Here is a 27,125-nt window from a genome sequence, read left to right on the forward strand (position 1 = left end):
GTGACAACGGTCGGTGTTTTTGGTTGGTTGCTTGTTTTGTATCTGCTGTTCCGGGACCTGCTGGGAAGGCAGGTAAGTGCGAGCGGGCGCCGGAGGGCGGCCAGGAAGTTTAGGGTCGGGTCGCCTGGGTTCGCTGACTTAAGCTTGTGTGTGTTGATTTGAGACAGGCTGTAATGTATTCCCGGTTGACTTAGAACCCACTATGTACCTGAGGCTGGTCTTGAACTCCTGATCCTATCGCTTCCACCTCCAACTGCTAAAATTACAGGCGTGAGCCACAAGAGTGGTATCAGTGGGACTTGTTTCGTTGTGAATGCTTGCCAGTTTGCTCTGTATCTTCGTTGCTCCAACGTCTCTTGATTGCACCCAGAACCATGAATCAAAAGGCAAAACGTCATTCTTAATCCAAAAATCAGGGAGCTGCGTGTATATGGCTCTACTCGTGTATAACACAATGCCCTTCCCGTGGTTTTGAGGAAGTTTCTTATTTACTTCATTAAAATTGGGAATTACTTGCTTGGTTTTGCGTTGCAAAACTAGATGTATAAAATTTGTTATTCCAGTACATACTGTGTTTAGCATTGTAGTGTTATAAATAAAGGAGACACAGCCATTAGAGATAATCTGTCCTATTTGAGCTAACATGTCAGAGAGTCATTTTAATAATATATAAAGTACTTTAGTCTGAGCTAAGAGGTTAAATTAAAGACTTCTTCCTTTATCTGAACACGCACACACACACAAATGAGTTGGAACTGAAACTGTACTATGAAAGACTGAGGATTTGGATATGAGAAGAGGTTATTATACCCACTAATTGCAGGTGTAAGCCTCTTGGTAGGGAATTCAGAAATTCCCAGACAGGTATAATGAAACATTGGAAGTTTAGGGGAAGTCTTGAAGGGATTGACTTGTACCAGAAAGAGCATTAGATTATTAAAGGCTTTATAAACTTCAGCGGAAAAGATTGAAATCTGTGTGGTGGGTAAGCTAATTGCACATTTGTGAGGGTTTGATGTCTTCTAAGGCTTAACCCCATGGCAATGTATATAAGTAGCATCAGCAGAGGGTGTGCTAATAATCATGAAGACATTATATACCCACTCCAGTGTTAAAATTACTAATCTAGGTGTGGCTTGCTTTAGCAAGTACCCTCTTTGTAATGTTTTTATGACCACTTTAAAAAACTGAGACTTAGATGAAAAATATTGAATGTTTATTTACTTTTTCCCCCTCTGAAAGCATCATTTTAAACCATGAAATAAACTGACCTCAGGATATTGAGAGAAAACCCCCGGAATCTATGCCTAAACACAAAGGAGGCCTGGACTAGATGATTATAAAGAGATTAGTCAGGGGATAGGGGCTTGGGCTTCTGTAGGGAAAGGGAGTGACTGGGGATTTGGAATGCGGCCAGAGGAGGTACACAGTGAATGAAGGCTGCCTTGTTCTACTGATGAAGTCTCCCATGTCATTGCCATCTGTAGTGATCTGTACCTGGGCAGGGATCAGAAATACAGCCTTTTCTTATGCAAAGTACTTTCCTCTGCAGAGAAGGAACTGTACTGTGGAGAAGCCTCTGCCGGCATCTACACATTTCAAATGGAAACATCTAGAAACGTCTTTCTACAAAAGGACCTTGCCAAGCCTTTCCTGAATCTGCAGTGGTCTGTAGTTTTTTGAAACACACCAAACAACTATACTTGGGGTAGGATAATTTACTGCCCCATACATTTATAATTTATACTGAAATAGATGACTAATGTGTGAAAGGCCCAAATCCAAATTTGAGATGATCCTATCTCTGAAAAAAAGTTTGCAATTATGAAATTCAGTAGTAGAAATGAAAATAGCTTAAAGTTCAAATACTGATGTAAGAAGAGTACAGGGGAGATCCAGACTCGTGTAAGTGGGCCATGCGGAGGCTCTTCGAGTTTCTTTCACTGGATTGTAATGCATTTCTTCTACATGAGTGCTACAGTTACCCACAGTCAGTCAAGGTGGTTCCTTGCTATATTAATACTCTGCCCTAGACGGACTAATTCTGGAGTGTTGAATCCTTTTGGTATTAACTTTTCAGAAGATATTGCCTGTCTGGGGAAATAGCTCAATTAGGAAAGGCAGGACCGAGTCAACCCCTAGAACCTACATATTTCTTTTTTTTTTTTTGAAATTCTGCATGTGGTCCATTGGTTCTCAGCATTGTGGAGAGAGACAGGCAAATGTCTGGTGCTTAGTCAGCCTAACCTATTGGGATCTTCTAGGCCTGTGAGGCCATATCTTTAAATAAATAAATATCACATCGAAATAAATAAGGAAAGGTGGGCGGCACCTGAGGAACAAAATCAGAGACTATCTCTGGCCCACATGGACCCACACACATACAAACATAGACTAACACAAGGGAAGATACTGACAAAATAATATTTCAGGGGTAATTTAAATAGGACAGTATGATAGTATGAAATATACATTTTGTCCAAAGTTCTTGGTGCACAGATACCAAAATGCTTGGAATCATCACAGTGATAAGTGAACTTTTATAAGTTAATAGTTAGCTGTTGCCTGGTAGACTCTGGCCCTTGGGCAAGGGGGTAGGGGAGGGAGTAGGGTGGCAGGAGGGGAGTGAGGGGGTTTACCAGAAAACTAAGGCAGTCCTATAGGATTAGGTCATTCAGCCCCTGTCCCCTGATCCTGGGGAAGGGAGAGACTGGAAGTTGCTGGCATTGATAAAATCAATCATACATACATGATAAAACTTTTATAAAAACCCTCAAGAGCTGATTTTGAGAAACTCTGGGACAGCCAGACACCTGGTGGTTCCTGGGCCTCTTCATATTATCATACTGTCCTATTACCCCTGAAATATTATTTTGTCAATTCTTCCCTTGTGTTAGTCTATGTTTGTATTGTGTGGGTCCATGTGGACCAGAGGCAGTCTCTAATTTTGTTTCCAAGTTCCTCCCTTATACTTGGCACTGGTTGTCCAAGGAGGGCATGGTAGGAACTCCAGTGTGTAGTATACTGTCAGAAGCGTAAGTAAAACAGCCTGGTCTTGTGACCATCGTGTCAGCGGGGAGCAGTGTGAGGGTTAACCCCTCAATCTGTGGGTTGTGATCTTATTGACCTGGAAGTAGTGTCAGAACTTTATGAATAGACGCCTAGTGGTGTCCACTGCATAATTAATATCGGCCTGCTTGATACTTGCCAGAAACCAGTCCCATTTTAGGAACAAATCTACTGACTTTTGTTGAAGGAGTGGGGAAAAGATGTATTCTCTCTCAAAAATGGTAAGGTTTCCAAAAAATAGTCTCATAAAGTAGTGGCCACATGTAAGGAAGTAGTCTTTAATTGTGTAGCGGAGAAGGCTTAGAAGGGACATCACAGCTTTCCTCACAGTTTTGGAAGAAATGTCCTGTAACTAGGGACTAATGTATCCTATTGAGGTTGCAGCAGCTTTCTCAGTAGCATGAGCAAGTGTCTTCTACTTATTAGGGACACACTAGAGTGAAAGGGAATAATCTTTAGAGTTCCTGCGTTCTGTAGTGTCTTGAAGGGTTGAGAGCCAGGGCGTTATTTAACAGCTGTGTTTTGGGGTGGCATCCTCCATTTACTGGGAGGAGAGGTAATTGTTGGAGCTTCCTCCATTCACTGGGAGGAGAGGCAAATTGTTGGGGCCTCTTTTTAAGCCATAATTGTTTGAAGAAACAGTGAGACCCTAAAGTAGATTTCAAAACTTGTAAACCATTTCAGTTTGTTTGCAAAACTGAATATGTTTGCTCTGGGTCTCTGCTCACGCTGGGAAGTAGTGTCCTTTGGACAGACAGCTCTGCAGTGAGAGACCACCCGAAGCATTGTAGGGTATTTGGCAGAATGCCTGGCCCCTAGCCATTGCATTCTTGTCCTGACAACTGAAAATATCTCCAAGCATTGCCAGCTGTGCTCTGGGATGTGTAAGGGAGACAGAATTATGACAAGTGCTATTTTAAGAGGACACTGGTAGGAATAATCTATTATCTGCACACATTAGGACAAATAGGTTTTTGCTGTTTTATGTGTTTTGAGTTCTTGCTTTGGTGAAAGGGATTCCTGCCTTAAATTAAAACCTCTCTTTCCTGCTCTCCCTCTACGTCTTCCCTTCCCTCTGCCCCAGCTCTCACCCCTGCTTGCATCTTAAATCTTATTAGTCTTCTTACTGTGTGTGTTTGAGTAGGATATCAAATCAAAATGCAGTTTTATTTCCTGCCTTGTGTTAGTATTGCTTATATCTAGCTGCTGCTGTCTGTCTGTCTTGTGCTTTGATAAATAATTCTCAGCATCTTGTTAAATGCTCTGGCCCTTGTGTAAAAAGAAAACAACATGATTTTCCTCCTGTGTGTCAAAAGCCTCTATTCCTTATGGAATAGGACATTGGGAATATTGGCAAAAAATGACTTATTACTTTGTGATAAAAATTATTTTAGGATAAAACATCACCTTTCTTTCAGGGTGTGTTTGTATGTATGTGTGAATAAAATTCATCTTGTTCTGTTTTGAGACAGGACAGAGTCAGGTTGATCTTGAGTTTTACATGTAGTTACATTGAATTTCTGATCCTCCTGCCTCCACCTCCTAGTGTTGGGGGTCACCAGTATGCATTACCATGCCTGGCTTAAAATTCTTTGCCTTATTCCCATATTTGATGACCATACTGCTCTGAACAGTTCAGCCACAGCTTGTTCAGTTTTTCCTATGTATCAATTTCTAGATAATAAGGACTATTCATTATGCATATTTCTGATCTTCGTTTTTTTTTTTTCTTCTTTCTCACTAGGAGGAGACTCTCATCATGGAAACTTTGTCCTTCCCCAGATACAGTGCAGCTGAGATTGTGGATCATATCCGCAATAAATTACTAACAGGAGCCGATGGCAAGAACTTCTCCAAGAATGATCTTCATCCAATCCCTAAGGTAAAATGTGTCTCTCTTTACACGGAGATACTGATATTTAAGAATAAAGTAGCTGCTAGGTCTGTAGTGTGGAATGGAAGGTGGGTGCCCTCATATTTGTTGTAGGCCAGTCATTTTTAATCTAGAGAAAAATTTCTCACCTGGTGTAATTTTAAAATAACATTAAGTTTATATGTGGAGCAACTTCTACAGGCCCAGTGGGAACTCAGTACTTTAATACAGTTGTTTTCCTTTAAAAAAAAAAAAAAAAGCTTTAAACCATAGATATATTAAAGTATATTAAATTTTTATATTACTGGAGTGGTGGTATGAGGGTATCATTTATTGGAGACCTTGACAGGATTTATTCCAAGTAGCTTCCTACACACGCATGCTTAAAAACAGTCTTCTTTGGAAACACACAGATTAATTTTCTTACATTATGCCCCAGGTGGAATTGACTTATTCTGACAGGTGTTATTCTTTATATGTTTGGTTATTAAATGCAAAAATGAGCTGTTTATGTGTCACAGCAAAATCCCAAATCTCCCTCCAGTTCCCTGTGTTGGCCTTGAAGTTATAATATGGGAAGGTTTATTTTATCATATCGAATACAAAATTGTTTATCTCAGTGTTTTTGTTTTTTTTTAAATGGGAAGAATGGCCTCAGAGAAAATGGTTGGTCTTTGAGGTGAGTCATGTAGCTTTAGGTCAGCACTGCCACGTTCTCACCATGTTTTAGGCTTTCTGTTCTAATAAACCTGAATACAGAAGAGCAAACAAATTCTTGGGCCCGCATTTGGGATCTACTAACGTAGAAGAAAAGGTTTCTAAATCTTGCTATTTCTCCATTATTCCAAGCATTGCAGCTAAACTGAAATCTGAGGTGACCTTTTGGCTGTAACAGTGGGCTAGTCTAAATGATCTTTCTTCAAAAAGTGAAAATAAAATCTTGAGGTTTCCAGCATTTCCACATCCCTGGCAGAGTCCTGGAAGACCCACCCGTCTTTCCTGTCTGGGCTGGGTTAATTGATTGGGTTGGATTTGGATAAAATTACTCTCATTCATAAGTAACCAATTTCTTTGTTTATTCACTACACAAGAACAAATTATTATGCAATATAAGGTGTCTTAGAATTTGGAGGAATTGTGAGGTATTTTGAGGGAAAGTGGGTGATTTTCTCTCCATTTCTTTTGTTGCGTTCACCGACTGCAGCATTTGATGGTGCGGATGGCAATGGCGCAGCCCCTGCCTGAGACATTGACAGTTGTTTTTCTGTTGTAGCCTGAAGTCTTGTACACAATCTACATGAGAGCCTTGCAAATAGTGTATGCGATGCGGTTGGAGGCCTTCTACATGGTGAGCTAAGAGCTGAGATAGCATTTGGTTCCTGTTTGTAAGCAGGTCTGCTCATAGTGCATTCTGCTCAAAAGGTTGAGAAGTGGTTGACTTCATTTTCAACAAATCTAAAGGATTACAGAAAAATGATCTCACTTACAAAGGAATATTAGGCATCATAATAGCTTACATGAGACTCCTTAGTAAGATGAAAACTATAATGAAAGACCAAATGACACTTGGAAATTGCTGGTTCCGTACAGTTTGTTTACAGGTGTTTGGCTTCAGAGACTTTAATTAACAACTGCCAAGTCTTTAGGAAAAAAATTGTTTTTGTAGGAAGGACTCTAAGATTAAACTAGGAGGTAGTAAGATTGAAGCAATTGAAATGAAACAAACCACATAGCTCTAGTCAGAAAGACTGCTTTTCTTGACCATGTTTTGTGATGAAATTATCAGGGTATTATCTGAAGATCTGTGACAATGTCGTGTCTGTGGGGTCTCATCAGGTTTATATATATATTTACTGTTTTGACAGCCCAGACTGTCCTTGAACTCATCATCTTCCTGTGTACTTGTATAATAGACACATGCTACCACTCTTAGCCTATAACTGGAGTTTTTTAAAGAGCAAAGATTTTGCCCTCTGTTTACTATGGAGCTTTGCAAAGGTTTAGTTTCTTTACGAAACGAGGTATCCCTCTAAAGTAGGGTTGTAGCAGTTAAAAAGAACAACAAAGTTAAGTGCCTAGCCTAAGGCCTGATGTCATTTCCATTGACTTGAGGTTCTGGGGACTGAGCATCATATATTCCTGTCAACTCTGGCTGTGCCCTACGATTTGCGTTGTTTTCAGATTTGGTGGGAATGAACTAATATCGTTAGACCATTCCCTGTGTTTAAGGTTTCTTATAGTAGAAGATTCTTCTCATTTCGTCTAATTGATATAGATTTCATGACTTATTTCCTGCAGATCCCGGTGAACATAGAAGTCATGTATCCACACTTAATGGAGAACTTTTTACCAGTCATCAATTTATTAGTTCATCTGTGAGTAAAGGGTGATTTTTTTTTTTTTAACTACATTACATTAAACTCTTCTAATAGTATGGAAGAACGGCTCCCTCTACTTTATCTCGTATGTGTTCAGAGTTCAGTCTTCCCCTCTGGCACTTTTCAGGATGCTCTCAGGTGACATTCTAAGGTCCTCTAAGTCTGGAATTGTTTGGTAGCTTTGCATTTTTGAAGAGTCTTAGAATCACCAAGAATATATGCTGTTTATTATTCTATAACTACCTTTATACTAAATGAATGTTGTAACCTGTATAAAAACCAATACTGATGCAATGTAGAAGTTTGATGCTGCAGGACTGTGCACTGCAGTGAACTGCTGATCTGACTTGGCCCTGGAACACTGAGCGATGGATCTAGAAATATGTTTGGAACTAAGATCTTTGTGTTCATGGGTTAGCATCTAATGCCCTGCTCTTCACTGTTCTGCATCCCCAAGGGACTCCTTTATGCCCATCTGCCGAGTGAACGACTTTGAGATCACTGATATTCTGTGTCCAAGTAAGTAAATTTCCAGTCATTTAATTCACCATTTTCCCTTTCTGCCAATAAATGTAAAAGAAAATTATAAGAAAAATTTTTAGAAAGTATTTCTTTTTTGTCCTTTATATCTTTATAAAGCTGTTTTTTAAATTGATTTTTTTCTTAAAATTTCTTATTTTTTTAAGTGTTCCTAAAATTTTGGAAGATAACTTTATTTCTGTGTTGGTATCACTCTGCCATAGGATAAAATCAGGCACGGTTCACACAGCCAGTTTCTTCCCTCATTCATCTGTTGGCATGCTTGTAGCCGGGGTCCTTAGTTTTGGATGTGTGAGGTGGGCAGCTGGAGCCCCGTGCTGTTTACTTTCTGTCAGCTCCCCTTCTGTCTTCCTTTGTGCTTTCTGTTGCCGTTCTCTCTGGAATAATCTGCTCTGTTACCCCTACTGTTCCTGCTCACTGCAGCACATGGCATACCACAGAGGACACAGTGTCAGACTCGGCCACCGTCCAGTGAACTCTTGTGATGCATTTCTTTTGAGTCTTAGGACCTGCATGCGCATCCACAGGCCTGCAGTGCTGTTACACAGCCTGCATTTGGGTTTCCTCGCTGGGCAGGGCACTCCACAGTTTGCACCAGTTGGTTAGTAACATTCCTTCAGGTTTTCTTTCAGTTGCTGTGTTGAATGATTAATAGAGATATTGAAATCTTTTGTGAATTTATTCTTTTCATCCTCACTGCCCTTTAATTGGAGTGCTTAGCTCATTTGTGTTTAATGTTATTGATATGATCAGACTTAAATTTACCTTTAATCTTTTTGTTTCTTCCTTATAATATTTACATATTTCCATGTTCTCCAATTCTTGCCTTATTTTGGCTACTGAATTTTTTAAAAAATAGCTTTTGAAAGATTTATTTATTTTTGTGAGTGTGTTTTACCTTCATGTATGATACATACCATGTACATGCCTCGTCCCCTTAGATCCTGTTGTTGGATCCCGGGAGCTAGGGTTACATGTGGTTGTGAGTGCCATATGGATGCTGGGAGCCAAACTCAGGTCCTCTGTGAGAGCAGCAAGTGCTCTTGGCCTCTGACTCATCTGTCCGGCTTTTTGTTTGTTGTTTTTATAAACAGTATCTTACTATATAGCCCAGGCTGCCCTAGAAATTAAAAGCCTCTGGCCTCAGTAACATGAGTCTTGGTTCCTGGTGTGTCCTGACATGCCTGTTTCCCCTTAGTTTTGAAAGCTAATTTTCTTAATTACCGAGTTCTAAGTTGATGACTTTTTCAGTGCTTTAAAGGTATGCTGGCACAGTTGAAAACAGTATCTACAAGGAGGACCAATAAAGACCAATAATAAAATCCCTTGAAGATACAGAAAAGGAAAAGATTTATTGCTGCATTATAATAACTTCCTTTGTTCCTGATAAGAAAACCTACTCTTATTCTTATCTTCATTCCATCTAATGTGTCCGCTTTATTTTCTTGTCCTTGCTTTTAAATTTTATTACTACTTCCTAGCTACTTAAATATATTTTGGGGTTCTGGGGAATTTTTGAATTTTTGTTTTGTTTTTCAACTTAGAGTTATTCACTATTTATGGTTGTCATGAGATTTAGACCTTACTCTCCTGCTAAGCAAAAAGTAGTTTTTGTTGCTCCTTTTTGCGGGATTTCATCACAGCCTTTGGATGCTGTCAATCCTGCCTCTGCTCATAGGTGGCTCCTGCTGGCCTGCATACCATGAATTTCTCTGGCTTTAAACTTCTTTTTCTAATCATTCTGGTACAATTTTTTTTTTCAATGTATACAACGTCTGCCTTCATGTAGCCTGCAGGCCAGAAGAGGGCTCCAGATCTCATTAGAGATGGTTGTGAGCCACCATGTGGTTGCTGGGAATTGAACTCAGGACCTCTGGAAGAGCAGCCAGTGCTCTTTACTACTGAGCTATCTCTCCAGTTCCCAGCACAATTTTTATTTCAAATATCTTCTGTTTTCATCTCTTTGAGTTGGAGTTGGATACTTTTAGGAACTGTCTTTATCTTCATAAGTCTTTGTTTTTGAACAAATGAGACATTGTCATGGCCTGTTTTACTGTATTTGTCATTGGTGCTATTTCAAGGTATTTTGATATTTTTCTTTTTATAAATCATATTCTGGTTTTTCTTTTTATTTTTCTTAGATTACAAATTTTATGCCATGTAATACTGATGCTTTTGTTTACTGCTTTAGATATTTCTGTTTCTTCTCTCAGCCTTTGTAATTTCTTCATGTTTGCATTCTGATTAGAACCAGCTTCTCTGAGACCGCCAGAATTCTCTAACTCTCCACAGCCTCTGTCTCTGAGTTCTTAGTCTCAGCAATTCTAGTTGCTCTGGCCCCCACTCTAAAATCTTACCGTCTTGCCTCCGTAAGACCCATGCCTGCTGTTGGCATTCTCTGTTAAGAGCCAAGTGCATTCACAGGGCTCCCCTCTTTCCTCTTTGAAGGTGGTTTCTGTCCTATATTGCATGTGCTCTGCTGTCTAAAGGTTTTGCTTCATTCATTCATTCATTCATTCATTCATTCATTCATTCACTTTCTGTTTTAAAATTAGGATTCGTCATGGTCTCTGCTCTCCTATACAGCTCAAACTAGTTTGCTTTCCTCCTTCTCTCTCCTCCTTTCTAAACACAAAGATAATTCCAGTCTAAGTTAGAACAGATAATTCTGCACCTCGTTAAAGCATACATTTTTTCTATGCTGTGAGCCAAGTCATATAGTAAAACCGATATATCTTTGCATTCTTTTGTTTCAATGGTTTACAGTGTTATTTTCTTTTTTAGAAGCAAAACGGACAGTTCGGTTTTTAAGTGGCATTATCAACTTTATCCACTTCAGAGAAGCATGCCGGGAGACGTATTCAGAATTTCTTTTGAAAAATGTAAGGTTTAAGTATATTTTCTAGATGCATACACACCAGGTCAGCAATCTCACGTACAAATTATGAGTCTGCCTTGAAATTTTGTCACTGGTCAATTATAAGATAATTGTTAAAATTGGATTTTGTTTTATATTTATACAAAGTAGACTTTAGTTTGGAGATGATATTTTGAAATGATATATTCTTGATAATACAGAAGATAGAATTGTTTTAATGTTGTAGTTGAGACATTAAGAAATAGTTGTTTTTTTTTTTTCAAAGTTTGTAAAGGTGCATAGTCTTCTTCAAATAACTGAGATATTTGAAATTTGCTTGCTTTTTAAGCAAGGTCAGGTTGGACTGTCTTGTTATTCTTCTGCCTGGCCTCACAGATGCAGTTCAACACCATCACTTTAACAGATGGATTTATTTTTCATTGTACAACTGGTATACTCTGTGGAGCTTATGGACAAATATTGGGGGACTCATTCTCATTACTCTTTATGTGCAAGTGCTGATCTCTTAGAAGGTACCAGGTAACATGAACCAGATCTGAGATTCAGCTACTTGGAACTGGATAGACTCTTAGTTCAAGTAGGCTAAGCTTACACTCCTGAATCTGAAGACTCTCCAAGCATACACACACACGATTGCATATACACTCACACCCAAGTATACACACACTCACACTTTCATTTGCCTATTTACTCTCATTTTTTAAAGACACACAACACAGGCATTTAGTTTCTAAGAAACCCGAGGGACTGCCCTTCCTGCCACGCCTGTGTTGGGACAGGTGTCATGGTCTCTGTTCCCATTACATTCAGTGCTTTAGTTAGTTGGTGTCATAGCTTTCCATTCATGACTGATGGCTTAAAGAAATAGAACCATGTTCAGGATCAAAAAAATTCTTAAAAATTACCAGCATTTAACACAGTGTCTAGCCATAATAAGATGTATCTAGCAACAGTTGTGTCAGGTAAAGAAATTCGTGGGAATAATACGCTCAGAGGTTGTACTTAACTTGCACATGACCCTGGGTTTACTGCCCAGCATTTTTAAAAGAAGAGAAAAAACTGTTCCTAACTTGTTTGTCATAAATGCCTAAACTTATTGTTATCTTGTGTGTTGGGTGACAGGTGTATGTGTGTGGTCTTGCTCCTGAGTGTGTGGGTATATGCCCAAAAGGGTGAGACCAGCGAGCTCATAAGGTGTCTTTCTCAATCATACTGCTAGCCTCTCTATCTTATTTATTTATTTGTTTATGTATTTGTTCATTTATTTTGGTCATTTGAGACAGGGTTTCTCTTTGTAGCTTTGGAGCCTGTCCTGAAACTTACTCTGTAGACCAGGCTGATTGAACACACAGAGATCTGCTTGCTTCTGCCTCCTGAGTGCTGGGATTAAAGCCGTGCGCCACCACCCAGCTTTCCTCTCTACCTTATTGTTTTGACACAAGGTCTCTCTGTGGACTAGAACTTTGTGATTTGGGCTAATCTAACTGACTAGAGGGCTCTCTGGATACGCCTATGTATGTGTTTGCCCACTGGTCCTGGGGTTACAGGCATGTTCAACCTCTAGGTTCTGGGAATTCACACTGAAATTCTTATCTTATGGATGCAGATCAGATGGGGCCTGGCTCTAACTCTTTCTTTTTTTCTTTTTTTTGGATAGTGTATAAATATTTTGCAGTCTGTTTTTAGTTTGTTTTTTTTTTAATGCATTCTTACCTGTTAAAACATGCTAATGCAAGATTAAATTGCATTCATAGAAATCCTCTATGGACAAAATGCAGCAGCTGAACAGTGTGAACCAGGAAGCCATGATGAAGATGGAGAAACTCAAGTAAGTGGGAGCTTTACAAATAAGACGAATCCAGCTTCCGGGTGCGAACCAAGCAGTGAGTAGTTGATTTCAGTGTCGCCATCCACAGCCAGTCTCACTGTCTGCCTGAATAAATGGGAGGTTGTTTCAGTCCCCCTTTCTAAAAACAAATTTGTGTTTTCCTTCCCTGGCTCTGAGTTGTCACTGGTTCTTTCTCATTAGTGCATTGTCCACCTGCCCCACTGCATACAATAGCGCAGCAAAACTTTGCTCTGTGTGGAGGGTTGTTCACTCTCCAACCCGGAGCTCCAGCAGGGGGTCCCAGCATCACCTCTACTGCTTGCTGTGCAAAAGGATCAAGATCGGAAGTACAGCCTACTGAGTGTGTGCTGTTTTTCGTTATTGTAGATAAGTTGTTCTGTGGAGCCGTCATAGATTGAGGGCTTACACTTCAGCATTGCTGTTCATCACTGAAGGAATTCAGGACAGGAACTCAAACAGGGCAGGATCCTGGAGGCAGGAGCTGATGCAGAGGCCATGGATGGAGTGCTGATTAATTACCTGCTTCTCATTGCTCAGCCTCACCTTCTTACAGAATTCAGGACCAGCAGCCCAGGGATGGCACCACACACCATTGGATGGGTCCTCCCCCACTGATGACTAAATGAGAAAATGCCTTACAACTGGGTGTCAAGGAGGCATTTCCTCAGCTGAGACTCCTTCCTCTGATGACTTTATAGCTTGTGTCAAGTTAAGACAGAACCACTGAGTACAGATAAGTAGGTGCTGACGGAAAGGATGGTAGCATCGAAGAGTGGCTGGTCCCACACTGGGAAGTGTGTGATGCTGAGAGCCAAGGCCCAGTTAGGGAAACTAGCATTGACAACAGAGGAATACTGTGGACATCCTAGCGGGAGGGATGGTGGACGGGTGTGTGCATGTGGGGCCAATGAGATGGCATAAAATTGAAGGCTTTTGTCTGATTATTTTTCTTCCAGTAGAAGATAAAAGTCATCTATTCAATGGTTATTTTGAAGGTATATAATTCAGAAACAAGGAATCAGACCCTTAATTATCAAAGGCATAAGTTTTATTTGTACCTTTCAAATTTAAGAATGCACACACTGTTTTGATCTTTTTTTGTGTTTAGTTCGGTTCCAGTTGAAGAACAAGAAGAGTTCAAGCAGTATATGGATGACATTCAGGAGCTGCAGCACTTGCTGAACCAGGAGTTTAGGCAGAAAGCGGTATGTGTGGGCCCTTTACCATGTAGCTGTGGGGCGGGGCACACAGCTGTTTTTCAGTTACTGAAGACATCATCAACGTGTTGCTGCGCCTGTTTGTGTTGCCAGGCTATGTGCATTCTGGATGCATAGAATTCTTGAATATTCTCTTGTGTTTGGTTTTGCTGTGCGGCTGTGGTGCCCTGAGCACTGCAGCAAACACTCAAGGGACGTTGGGTCAGTTTATGTACTTAAGGGAAATACGGTAGTGTTCTACATCTAGCCTGCACTAGCCCAAAATACTTAGTTCTCAGCTTCAGCTTGTGGTACTTTCCCTGTATTTCCGTGAAGCTGGGGTTTAGGGGGTTTGTTATGCAAAAAAAAAAAAAAAGCCAAAAGGTGCAGATCAATGAGAAAAAAATAATAATTTTCAGGTCTCACCCGACTCTAAGTTGCCTGAGTTTTTGTGCTGCTCAGTAGATCTCACACACACCTAATGAGTTACTGTTTGAAAAGGAACTTTCCCTTTCAATTTGCATATTAATTTTTGAAGTGTTTCGGTGGTGCTAGGACAGATTACACAGTTCTTTATTTTTTATGGCTAAAGTATTAGCGTTAGACAAGGGGAGGGTTGATTTGGGCTCACAGTCTCAGAGGGTTCAGTTCATCATGACAGGAAAACACGGCAGAGTAGCTTATTGAATGGGAACGGGAAGCCGAAAGGAGTGCTCCCAGATGCCAAGGCAGTGCGCATCCTCCTGGGGCCTGCTTTCTCAGGCGGGTAGCTCTACAGCCTCCTGACAGCCTGTTCACGTTTGATCCATCCATTAGGTCAGAGGCCTCATGAGTTAGTTGTCTCCAGAATCACCCTCACAGGCACAGCAACGAGCGGGCCTCACCAGTCCAAGGCTTTCTTAATCCATTTGTGCTTCTGCGAGACTCCCCATCAGGCCTGAGGATAAAGAAAGTTGGATACCATCTGATCTTCTCTCTTCCGCTTCTTCTTACCTTTATTGGATGAGGAAGTAGCTAGTGGTTTAATTTTGGGTTTTGAATCATAATAAAACAATTGTTTTTTCTCTTAGACAGGGCTGCAGGAGGGGCATGCCCAAAAGAAATCAGATATTTCAGAGAAAACCAAGCGTTTGGTAAGATCCCCCCTGTTACCTCGCTCGCGTTTGAAGTTTGAGTACCCCGCAGTGTTTGAGCTGTGTGACTGTCAGTAGTCCTCTGTCACCTTTTCCCTTCAAAGGTGTCCCGCCACCTGGCAACTTTTTTCAACTTAAATCCAGAAACTATTATAAAAGAAAAAAGAATAACATCAACACATGGAAATGTATGAAGAGAATAAAAATTACCCAAAGTTAACCATATAGGAATGCACTTCACTTACACACACCCTTTAGGTGCTATTACTTTGAGTACCAGAAGAACAAAAGTAACTTTTTCAAACTCCAGCCAGGTCATGCAGTTAATATGAAAACACATCAAATACATTATGATTAAATACACGTAATATTATATATATAATAAATATGTAATTAAAAATTATGATTTTACCGTTGTGTGTACTCGTGCTGCTTGTGGAAGGGATGTAGAGGATGAAAGGAGATTTTCAAGGATCCATGGATATTCTTAGGAACCTGATGCTGATCTCAGAGATACCCCTGAGGGTGTTTAGTGTCACACAAAGGAGTTGATCTGTAGCCAGAGCTATTAAGCAGGCCAGGGTAGTCAGAATTCAATTTTACCCAGTTACAGCAGGCATGAGCAACGCTGTTGGATTATTCAAACAGTAGTAACCAGTTTTGTTGTCTGGCCTGATTGGTAAAAATGTCTCTCAACAGAATGAACTAAAGTTGTCAATGGTTTCTTTGAAAGAAGCCCAAGACAGCTTGAAGAGTAAAATTGCGGACTCCCCCAAGAAGGTAGAGATCTGTAAAGAGAAGATGAAAGGCACTGTCCAGAAGCTCCGGAACTCCCGGGTGAGTGCCCTGTGTCGAGTTACTTTCTGAATTACCTCGTGTCTGTACAGAGTGGAGTAGAGTGGAGTGGAGAGGAGAGGAAAGGATACAGCTCCAAGGTAACTGCTGACTCAACTGCAGCAGCTATGACTCTACGCTGTTGTGTTCCTATGAGAACGAATCACTCCATTTTAGAGAAGAAAGGTAGTAAACAATTTTGCAAATAATTAGTAACTAAAAATTACAGTGTGAACTATGAAATCATAGAGTATGTCGGTGAGCACAGGGACGTGAGAAATCTTTGTTTCTCCTGATCATTTTTGCTTCAAATATAAAACCGCTATAAAAAAGTTAAGTCAGTTTTCAAAATAGAATTAAAATAGCGGATGCTTGATATAAGGAAACGAGGGAGCTCAGTTTGTATCTGTGGGAGTCTGGTAGGAGAGGGCATGGGGATTTGTTTTAGCGTCTGATCACTCAGGGCTCCTGTAAGAGGAGGAGCGAAGTGAGAAGGGACAAAGCTAGAGGTGAGCAGACAACTTGACTTCTGTTTGGAATCAAGATTTTAAAGTTATCGTATCCAAGTAATTCCCAATATTGAAAATTGTCACTAATAATAGAGGAAAAAACTCATCAGAACAGAAATGGAGCCCAGGAGTAGATTTGACAGTTTCTGGAGAACGGCTGCCGTATGTAAAGCTGATGGATCGTGGAGTTTATCTACGTGGTGGGGGTGCTTACTCAAGCCCTGGGCCTGACCCCACCTTCCAATGAGAAGGGTCGTCTATTCCTCTAGGAGAAAACAGCTGGCTATTTATGAAAATCAATCTTTATGTGGATTAGAAATTTAAAATTTAACAGATTTAGAACATGTATATAATCTTTGACCAAATGAACACACACACCCTACCTCTACAGTCTGACTTTTTAGCCGAGACTAACCTTAGAACTCCTGATTCTCCTGCCTCAGCCTCCTGATGGCTTAGATTATAGGCTAAATGTTTTTAGATTGACATGAAAACCTAAAGCCTACAGAGAGACAAGACCTACTGAAACAGTTTCTCTGCCTGTAAAGAGTTTTGTTTAGGTTTTTATCAACTGGACACAAAACTGGACATATTTGGGAAGAAAGAATCTCAACTGAGGAATTGTCTCTGTCAGATTAGCTTATAGGACATTTTCTTCATGAGTGATGGATATGGGAGGGTCCAAATTCACTGTGGGCGGTGCCAGCCCCAGGTAGATAGTTCCTGGGTTTTATAAGAAAGCAGGCTGAATAAGTCAGTAAACAGTGGTTCATGGCCTCTCCTTCAGTTCCTGCCTCTAGGTTCTTGCCTTGAGTTCCTGCCCTGACTTTCCTTCATGGTTGACTGTAAGATGTAGGCTAAAATTAACTCTTTCCTCCCTAGGTTGCCTTTAAAATTTATTTATTTGTTTGTATTTTGTATGTATGGGTGTTTTGCCTACATGTATCTTTGTGGACTGTGGGCCTGGTGCCTTTGGAAGCCAAAAGAGGTCATCAGACCTCCTGGGATTGACATTGCAGGCAGTTGTGAGTCACCATGTGGCAGTTGGGAATTGAATGCAGTTCCGCTGGAAAAACTAGCGCTCTTACCCACTAAGCCGTGTCACTAGACAACCCCAGGTTGCTTTTGATTGTAGTCTTTATCACAGCAACAGGAAGCAAACTAAGACTTGAAGGAATATTAGATCCATTATACACAAAGAGTATATAAATAGAAATGAAAAGTGAGCAATATAATTAGGTCCTTTTCTGAGGAGAAATTTAACTGATTAAAAAGGTAAGGCAGGGAGTTGCTTAATGGGGATAAGAAAAGATGTCTGCAGTGGTATGTGGTTTGAGTAAATATACATTCCTTTTGTATTTTAAATGAGATTATCTTTTTAAAGAATCATCAGATGCTAATAATAGTTATATAAACAAATACTACCATGCCAAAACAGATGGCAGCAAGGGGCACAATGAGATTCCACAGGAAAGTATCGTGACACTTCCTGCAAGCCACTAGACCATGGTCACAGGAGACTGCCAAGTCTTGACCACCTTCTTTCTCTCCTGTGCTTGCACTCACTGGCCTCAGGAACCTCCAAACAGCATAAAATCAGACTGTTCTAGACCCACCAAGAACAACAGGGCAAAAGAATAGATGCAGGTTTATTTTTAAAAGGCAAAATAGTAGGAGATAGGAAAAAAAGAAGGCTACGCTATGTATTAGCTGGGCTTGGTGGCATACACCTTTAATCTGCATTCAAGAGGCAGAGACATGTGGAACTGAATCTCTGAGTTCAAAGCCGGCCTGGCCTACAAAGAGAGTTCTAGGGCAGCCAGGGCTACACCGAGAAACCCTGTCTCAGAAAAAAAATGAGGCTGTATACTGTATATTAATTACTAAAATGCAAGCAGGACTTAGAGAAGCTCCTGGAGCTCTTCACACCAGGAGAAAGCATCACTCTGGAGCCTGCTGGCCTGCTGCGCTAGCAGCAAGAATGAGCTCACGGTATCACCTGTAAACATATTGCTACGTTGACTCTGGAGCCGAATGTGGTGCTGACAGCTCAATAGAAAAAAAAAAAGCAAATAGAAAGATATTAATAGATAATGTGACTTCCCTGAAGTATGAGAAGTAGTTCAAGAGTTATCAGAGCACGCCTTTGGATTGTTTCGGTGGTGCTTACAGACAGCCGCAGGGCTTTGTAGGCACGGGCAAGCACTTGCAGGCTAAGCTGTACCCAACCAGAGTGAGCTCTTTCCCACACACACAAAGAATCTGTGGAAAATTAGTAGTGAGTGGTCAGGTATTAAAGTAGTGTCAGTTTTCTTTGTTATGGGTATTCAGTTTTAAAAGCATCTTTAGAGATGTGAAGAGATGGCTCAGTGGTTAAGAGCCCTGACTGCTCGATTCCTGACAATTGTATGGTAGCTCACAACTGTCTGTAACTGCAGTCCTAAAGGATCCAATGCCTTTGTTTCGTCTCCTGGGCGCCAGGCATGCCCACGGTGCACAGACAAGCATTCAGGCAAAACAGTCATATGCATAAAATAAATAAATAATTAGAATGTTTTAAAAAGAGGCATTATTGTTTGACACCTCCGTAGTAGTGCCCTGCTACTGAGCTGGGAACTTGATTGTTGTGCGTTCTTTTTTTTTTTTTTTTTTTTTGTGCGTTCTTGAGCTTTCAGAGCTGAATGTAGAAATCATTGAAGAGCAAACAAATTGAACTTGCAGTTTCATAAACGAGAATATCAGTCTTTTCTTTTTCCCCTTCCAAAGCAAGAAGTGATGGAGAAGACTGAAGTCTATAGAGATTCTGTGGAATGCTTGCCTTCCTGTCAGCTGGAGGTGCAGTTATATCAAAAGAAAATACAGGACCTTGCAGATAATAGGGAAAAGCTAAGCAGTACCTTAAAGGAGGTTTGTATTGGTGGCGTTTCTGTCGTTATTATGTGATGGGCAAACAGCTTTGGATGCACTTTCACCTTTTGTTACTGTCTTCCTAAAGACAAACTAGCTTGTTCTGTAGTATGGTCATGCTGAGGAGTAAGCCATCTTCCCCTAAACATCAGGATGTCAAGACTCATCTTAACCTTCAGATGAGATGAATAATAAATTAGTATAGCACAGGTTGGTATGTGTTTGGAATAGAGTAATGAATGTTTTAGCTTGTCCTAACAGATAGAATCACTTGTCGTCAGTGGCATAGAGTCCACCTTAGTTCCCATCACTGCACCTGTGTCAGTAGAGATGCCCAGCTTACAGCAGCATCTCCATCCTGGATACTGAGAGGCAGCTCTGCCATTCCAGTTTCTCCGATGCATGAGATCATTTTTACATCTTAGTCCAGGCCACTCCCTGGACCACTAACATTGCAGTAAAAGTTGGTTGTCTTTGACAGAAGTGTGGGAGCTTGGAGGTTTACTTTACCTAGCACATTGTCTGATCCACCATCTGGGGCCACAGGACAGATCTGCTTTTGGTTCTGAGGTCTGCCTCTGCCCTTCTTTCTTCTACCATCTTGGTTCCTATGCCAGTACTCAGCTGTAGGGTATGGTTGTTGTGTGCCTGTCCCTCATCAGTTCTGGCAGTCCAGCAGAGGCAACTCTTCTCTACTCCCTAGGATCCTTCCCCTTGTACAGTTGTGGTTTTCTGCTGAGCTTTCAAAGCCTGAAGACTTACTCCAGCTCAAAACTGTGTTATTCTAGCTCACCCTCAGAAACCCTTTTGTTTTCTTTGTAAGTCTGTTTGCTTGTGTTAACTTTAAATATGCTTCATAAAACAGAACCTAAACTTGGAGGACCAGATTGAAAGTGATTCATCAGAACTAAAGAAGCTGAAGACTGAAGAAAATTCCCTCAAAAGGCTGCTGATTGTCAAGAAGGAGAAGCTGGCCACCACGCGCTTCCGAATCAACAAGAAGCAGGAGGACGTGAAGCAGTACAAGCAGACAGTAATCGAGTATGGGCCTAATGCAGGACAGGGGCTTAGGACGCACAAGGAAAGCCGAGAGGCTTTCAAAGTAAAGAATTCTGCTTCCAGTGACTACGATGTTATAATTCTGTCCGGGTTCTTTTGCTTGTTTGTTTGGTTGGTGTTTTTTAGCTTGTTTGTGGCTTTTTGAGGCACACAGTTCTAGTTCCTTTGTGTTAATCTTTGAAGGAGTTGCGGTACTAGTGTTCATTTCAGTGCGTTTGAGACATAGTAACCTAGAGTTACTTTAGGAAAGGAAATCTTAATATTATTCAGGTAAAAATTAATACTTTGTTAATTTCTTCTGCTTGTATGTTGAGGTATTTCACCACTAGAGTCTTCTCGTGAGTCCCAGGAGTGCATTTTGCATACATGCCACTGGATGTTTGCGGTGTCCTTCCGCTGGTCCTTAAGTGTGGCATCAGGACTGAGTATTCCATGCAGATGAAAGGAAAAGACAGAACCTGGGGATTGTGTATTCGCTGCCAAATGTGCAGAAAGTTCTAACCCACATTTGCGCTAACAGTGCATGGATGTGCACACCGAGGCACTGCAGCCAAACCTTCATCTTACAGAGTAGGTTGTGAGGGCTGTGCTGGAGCACTTGATGGGAAGGTGCCAGGCTCTGACTTTAATCTCTAGCTCTACAAAATATGGAAACAGAAAGAATAGCTCTTGAATGAAGTAGTTCCGTACACCATTGTGTAACTATAGTGCACCACACTGTGTGGGGGGTTTGTGGGTTTCGTCTGCTTGCTTTTATATCTGGAAGGGTTCTAGGCTTGTTGAGCAAGTACTGACACACGATGCTCTGGGTTCATTATTAGCATCTTCGTTTTTTTTTTTTAAATGCTCGAGAGAAGTTATGTTGGTGTTTCTGTTCCCCTTTAGAGACTGCAATAAAGTTCAAGATAAAAGAGGTGCTGTCTGTGAGCAAGTAACCACCATTACTCTGGAAATCCAGAAGATTAAATCTGGGGTTCAGCAGCTGAAAGATAGTACGAAAAGGGAGAAACTGAAGTCTCAGGTGCGTGTTCCTAGGACAGAGAGTCCGGGGGTTAAAACGTAAAGGATGTCACTCATGACAGGGTTTGAGTTCTCTGGAGCGGGTCTTTTGCTTTCCTCTGTTTATAGCAGCACTCTGGATACCAGTTCTGCAGACGCGCATCTCCTGCCCTTTCTCTTACCTGCCTTTCAGCACATCACAGAATATAAACACAGTTCTCAAGTCCTAAGTAGATGGACTTTCCCCATGACTTTTAAATTGTCTCTAGAAACATTTTACCAAAAGCTACCCCAAGTAGCGCAGCTCTTCATTCATAATCTTAGGCCTCCTTCTTCATTCTTCTCCATCTTCCGCTTCTGAAGCGCCTGGTTTGTGATAGCTGAACTCTGGCTGCCGCTGTCACCCACTGTCCATACAGTCTGCAAAGATTCTAATGCAAAAGAGACTTGAGGAGAAACTTCACCCGACATTCTTAAGGAAACCAGAGACTGCTGTCACATGCTCAAGGTGTAGATAATCAGCTGGTTATTAGCAGCTTAAAAGTAATACCTGGCTCAAATTTGAACTTTGTTAGTCACAAAAGATGCCCAACCTACCTTATATTCCTGTTGGCTCTGTGCATGTGTGTCTTACCAGTAATATTAGATGTTCCCTGGCAATACCAGTTGTTCTTTAAACCTTAGCATGGCATGTGAAACCATTCCTAGAATAGCCTTGGGTATAGTCTGCTTTCCATAAATATTTATACAGTTGAAAGGGCACTGAGTGCTGTGTCTCAAAACTAGCTGTGTTAGAATTCAGTGAGGGATTTTGAAATGACCAAGTCCCCTCCCAAATACATTGAATTAGAATCTCAACAACAGGTCCCATCTCTTAATTGAATTGTCTGTTTATCCCTAGCATAGGATGGCTCTTGAGAGCCACTGACGGGCTCTGTGTAATTGTGGTTGTTTTCTGTGGATGGAGCTCATAACCACACAAGCTGTTCTAGTACAGCTGTAGTCGTTAAAATGTTATTTCCCATTCTGAGTTTAAAATATTCAGTGTCTGTGTGTGGCACACTCAGACCTTCCTTCTGGAATAATCTATACTGTGTTCTGTTGACTAGCTCATAAGATGGGAGCCCTGTTTCCTTCCGTCCTCTCTCCTTTGGGTATAGCCGCTGTCCAGCCACTCCTCACGTGCTCACTTTCAGACTGATCGTATCCTGTTTACTGCTAGTATTTCTTTCCTGTCGTTATTCAAAGTGTAGAACCTCCTTCTTACCACAGTCTTCCCAAGCAGTGCTGTGGCCCCAGAAGCTTCTGTTTACAAAGCCTTGGGGGATGGGTTGTCAGCAGCCGTGTCTTGCCTTCTGACTTCAGACTATGGTCAGTTAGAGACTCCTTCTTCAGGTCCAGCTCTGCCGGGATGGCTGCTCTCAATTCGAGAGCTTATTGTTAGATTTTTATAGGCTTACTTGTCTTTCTCTCAACCTAGATTCTTTGTTTAAATCTCATCCATACCAATTGTGTCTCACTGTGTGGTGTTGGCGGCAGATTCAAGCAGCATGCCTCTTTTCCAGGATGGAAGAGACTCTGGCTGCATTGTACCGCTCCTGTAGAGCGTGCAGCCTTATCAGAGCCCCAGACACAGCCATTCAGCTTGCTATGTTGTCCTTCCTTTACCCAGTCTGCTGACGCCCATTTGTTCCTCGGCAGCCCAAGAATGACTGTGAATACGTTGGTGAACTCAAGTTCATTTGCTCAAAGAATTCTCTAGTTCTTTCATAGCCTCCCTTCACAAAGAAGAAGCGTGCACAGATTGTCAAAGTGGTCTTCACTCGGGGCTGCTGGACCCCAGTTGTCACTGCCCCTGCTTTAAATGTCCCCTCACATCAGTAATTCACCTGCTTCTAGCGTCTTGTCCCTCTTCCATTTGAGCAGCTCAAACATCTGTTTCCTGTTCCAGCCAGTCACAGCAAAAATGACGTAGAGTTCAAAATCTTTCCCATCTGTCCTCTTCTTCCCCCACTTAATCTCTTCTGTTCAATGTCTTCATAAATTTCTTTTAGAATATTTGATATATTTCTAAGATGCTATAATTTCTTATATTTCTCATCATCATTTTATATCACAAGGGATTAACTCATGTTGAAATTCTGTGGAGATAACCCTGGCCTCCAGACTCACAAAGTTAATTTCATGATTTCTTTTCCTCAGTGATACTATTCATTTTATTCACACATTCATAACATAATTTTATGTCTTGCAAATTGTCACAAAATGCTAACTTCCTTCCTTGACTCTAATTTTGCTATTTTAAATCTGTACTGAATACTAAGTAGTGCCAATTTTATCTTTGTAAAGTAACTTTTTAATAGTATACTTTCTTGTTAAATCAGGGCCTCCCTATTTTCCTATAGTTTATGGATTCATTTATAATGAATTGACTGCTTAAAATTTCTAGCCAATATTTTAACAAATAGCATATGTACCTACTAGGTGTTGGGTCCCACTTGGCTCAGGAGTCAAGTTGAGGACAGCGAAATTCTGATCCCTGCCTCTAAGACTTTAGGTAAGCAGATCATTCCCATCATTTAAGGTCCAATAGAAATGATGCCTGACTTCATGTTATACTACAGTGTCAGGAATAAAACCAGTGTGGAACTGTCAAAGACATATAGATGGGCAGACAGAATAGATGAGACACAAAGCCATGTAGCAAGAGCCAGCTGGCTTTTGTTTTTGTTCTTTATGAAGGTGCCACAGATTGTTATTAAAGAAAAGTCAGCTACAGTTACAAATGGTGCATAGGAAATGGGATATTCGCATGTAGAAAAGGGAAACTAGATCCTTCCTCTCACCCTGCGCCAAAAACAAACTCTAAAGACCATAATAAAAGACAGGAAATCCTGAAACTGCTGAAGGAAGGACTAGGAAATATTCCTCATGATACAGGCTTAGACCTTTTTGCTTAGGATTCTTCTTGCTCAGGAATAAGACTGACTGTCCCCAAATCCCACCTTGTAAAGTCAGAAGTCTTCCACAGAGCAGAGGGAATTGTCCACCAAATGAAACACAGCCTACAGAAAGAGATAAACCTCTGTTACCTGTATACCGTATAGAAGACCTAGAGCGTATGAGGAATTGAAAATACTAAACAAGAAAACAAACACCCATAGGCCAAGAAACCGAAATGCAAATAGCTAGTAAATATTTTCAAAATGTTCAACATCGTTCACCATCAGGAAAATGCAAATTAAAATTTTGGGATTCCATCTTATCCCAGTCAAAATGACCATGTTTAAGAAAATAATTGACACCAAATACTTGGAAGAGTGCAGGAGAAAGAACCTCTTTTTTAAATTACTTATTTATTTTATTATTATATGTGTGTGCACATGTCACGGCTTATGCTTGGAGATAGATCAGAAGACAGCTTGGTGGAGTTGGGTCCCTCATGCACTGTAGTGTGTTTTGGAGATCAAGTTCAGGTCACCAGGCTTGCATGAAAAGCACTTTGCTGTTTTACTGGTCGGAAGGTTCTCTATTCGCTGTTCTTGGGCCTGTAACATGGTGTAATTACTATGAAACCAAGGTGAGAGTGTCTTGGCTAAAAATAGAACTACTCTCTGTCCCAGGTGGACACTCTTGTTCAAACAGCCTATTACTGTGGTTGATACTTGCTTGTCCAATGTTTATGACTGCTCTGTTTAAGTCACCAAGGATCAACCTACAAAATAATGGATATTGAAAGTGTGGTACAGGTACACTATGGATTCTTATTCATCCATAAATAAAATGAAATATGTAAGAAGATATATGTTAGTGGAAAATGCTATATTAAGTGAGATGACCCAGTCCCAGAGAAACAAAAACCACATGTTCTAAGTTTTATATATCTATGTTCATATGGAGCGGTTGCGTGTAGATACCAAGAACCAGAAAAGGGTCCATGAGAAGGCAAAGGCTTTAAGGGAGAAGGTTGTTAGGTAGGGTAATAGAACACATGAGATATGAGAGTGGAGGGGAGTCACCAACAGTGCTGGCTTTCAGGAGGGGTGAGTCAACAAAAATGTGTTTGTGTGAGTTCATTAAAAATATTAAGTTTTATCTTCCATGTAACTTCCTCTGAGCCATCTATGTGTCTGGTTTCTGGCTTCTCACTCGCTGTGGACTTTTCATAGGTAGCCTAGTTCTGTGCTTCCCACGTGGCATATGTGCATTGTGTGTTCATTGCGCTGTAGGTCAGATGTGTGGCCATGCACTTGTATGAGCCTTGTTTCCAGTGCTCAGTACTTAGTGTAGTCTGTGTGTTGTTGTGGGGTAGAGAGTGATTTTGTCCACATTATCTTGTTCACAGGGTACTTGGAGAAAACAATCCAATAATATATTCTTGATCAATGGACAAAAATTCTTGTGGGATCAATGGTGATGCTGGGTATAAAAGTCTATGAATATTTTATAATTTTTAAATTCCTCAAATTTCAAAAATGAGATAATCAGGCCAACACTGTCACATAAAGCATTGCTAGAGTCATGCTCGGCCCTGTAGTTACTGGGTAGGTAGGCAACGTGACCTTGAGCTTTTGACATGTGTCTAATGTACTTGAAGGGCTAATGGAATTTTGAATTTAGTCTAAGTTCTTGTGCATTTGAATAGTGGCTATATGGCTGTTGCTTCTATGTTGAACAGCACTGGGCTAACCTTAGATTTTTCTTTGCATTTTCAGCCCTATGCTTTGACTTTAGAAGCATTTGACTTCACGATAAGACTTTTTTATATGTGAGCTATTGTGAACTGGTATAAATTTCCACTTGTGTATAGACTTTCACTGGCTATTCTAAACTACATAGCATTTGAGAAGGCTATAACCCGCCCACATTAATACCTACTTGTGTTTTTCCTTCAGGTGGGTATGCTGCTGGATTTGGGTTTCTTGTTCTATTTATGGTGGCTCTATCTGTGTGAATAGCTCTTCCTTGGGAGCATGTTTATTGTTAGGAAGAAAGTATTGCTTTGGTGTGTTGAAGTGCTTGCCTGTGGATTTGCAGATTGTGTTTATTTATTTTAGCCACACTTGGTTTTGATGGTTTCTCGAAGGTGATACCATTCTTCATGATGTACTCAGTGTTCTTGTCCACAGGAAGGAACACCTAGCCCAGTGGAGCTAGGAGTGTGAGCTGATCTGTAGCCATCCAATGTGCTGATTGTTTAGCGTTCACTCAAGTTAGTCGCTGATTCACCTGGTCTTTCTTATAAGATTTAAGAAATAAAGCTTTCGGAAACTTTTCTTGATTGTTCATAGTCTATCATAGTTATAATCTTAGAATTAATATGAATGACCATTGAAATGTTTTTGTAATTCAACGTTTGGCCTGGCTATCACATTTGTCCTCAGGAAATCTTTGTAAACTTGAAAAGTGCTCTGGAGAAGTACCATGAGGGCATTGAGGCGACAACAAAGGAGTATTGCTCTAGAATAGAAGAGAAGATGGCCGAGCTGAAGAAGAGGATGTTCAGAGTGCCGCCCTCGTCAGCACAGGCAGTCCTCCCATAAATGGCTGGCTGGCTGCCTTTTCGTCTCTGTTTACGTCGTTATTGTGAAGTTATTACGTAGTTATTATGTAGAAGTACCGGCTGTGTCAGCTAACTACCATGGGTCCCGCTGCTTCCCGTTTGTCACTGATGTTTTTTAGTGTGATGCTGTGCTTCTTGTGTCTTTTTCTTGGTGCTGGGGAGAACTCGGGACCTTGCCAGCTACAGGGAACTGCTTCTCCAGGCTCCAACATACCATGTATTATAGGCTTTTATTACAATTAAAGTAACTTGTACAGCTTTTGTGCCCCCCTTTTAATCTGTCTCTTTTTGTACTAGTTGGAATAAAGAGGAATTGATACTGAAGTCTGCAGCGCCTG

At 40.8% G+C, this 27,125-nt stretch overlaps 1 protein-coding gene across 1 annotated transcript; it reads left to right on the forward strand.

Annotated features, from left to right (window-relative positions):
* Window positions 1–26,839, forward strand: Nuf2 (NUF2 component of NDC80 kinetochore complex). Its single transcript, XM_057770291.1, has 15 exons — window positions 1–72; window positions 1,553–1,708; window positions 4,814–4,951; window positions 6,216–6,290; window positions 7,241–7,317; window positions 7,778–7,839; window positions 10,645–10,742; window positions 12,493–12,566; window positions 13,696–13,792; window positions 14,854–14,916; window positions 15,616–15,753; window positions 19,026–19,166; window positions 20,032–20,207; window positions 21,111–21,246; window positions 26,609–26,839. Exons 3-15 carry the CDS (start codon window positions 4,829–4,831, stop codon window positions 26,765–26,767), a joined length of 1,419 nt encoding a protein of 472 aa, XP_057626274.1. The 5' UTR covers window positions 1–72; window positions 1,553–1,708; window positions 4,814–4,828; the 3' UTR covers window positions 26,768–26,839.
* Window positions 26,840–27,125: the final 286 nt, after the last annotated feature.

This window comes from Chionomys nivalis, chromosome 5 (genome assembly GCF_950005125.1).
Source record: "Chionomys nivalis chromosome 5, mChiNiv1.1, whole genome shotgun sequence".
In the NCBI taxonomy this organism is placed as follows: Eukaryota; Metazoa; Chordata; class Mammalia; order Rodentia; family Cricetidae; genus Chionomys; species Chionomys nivalis.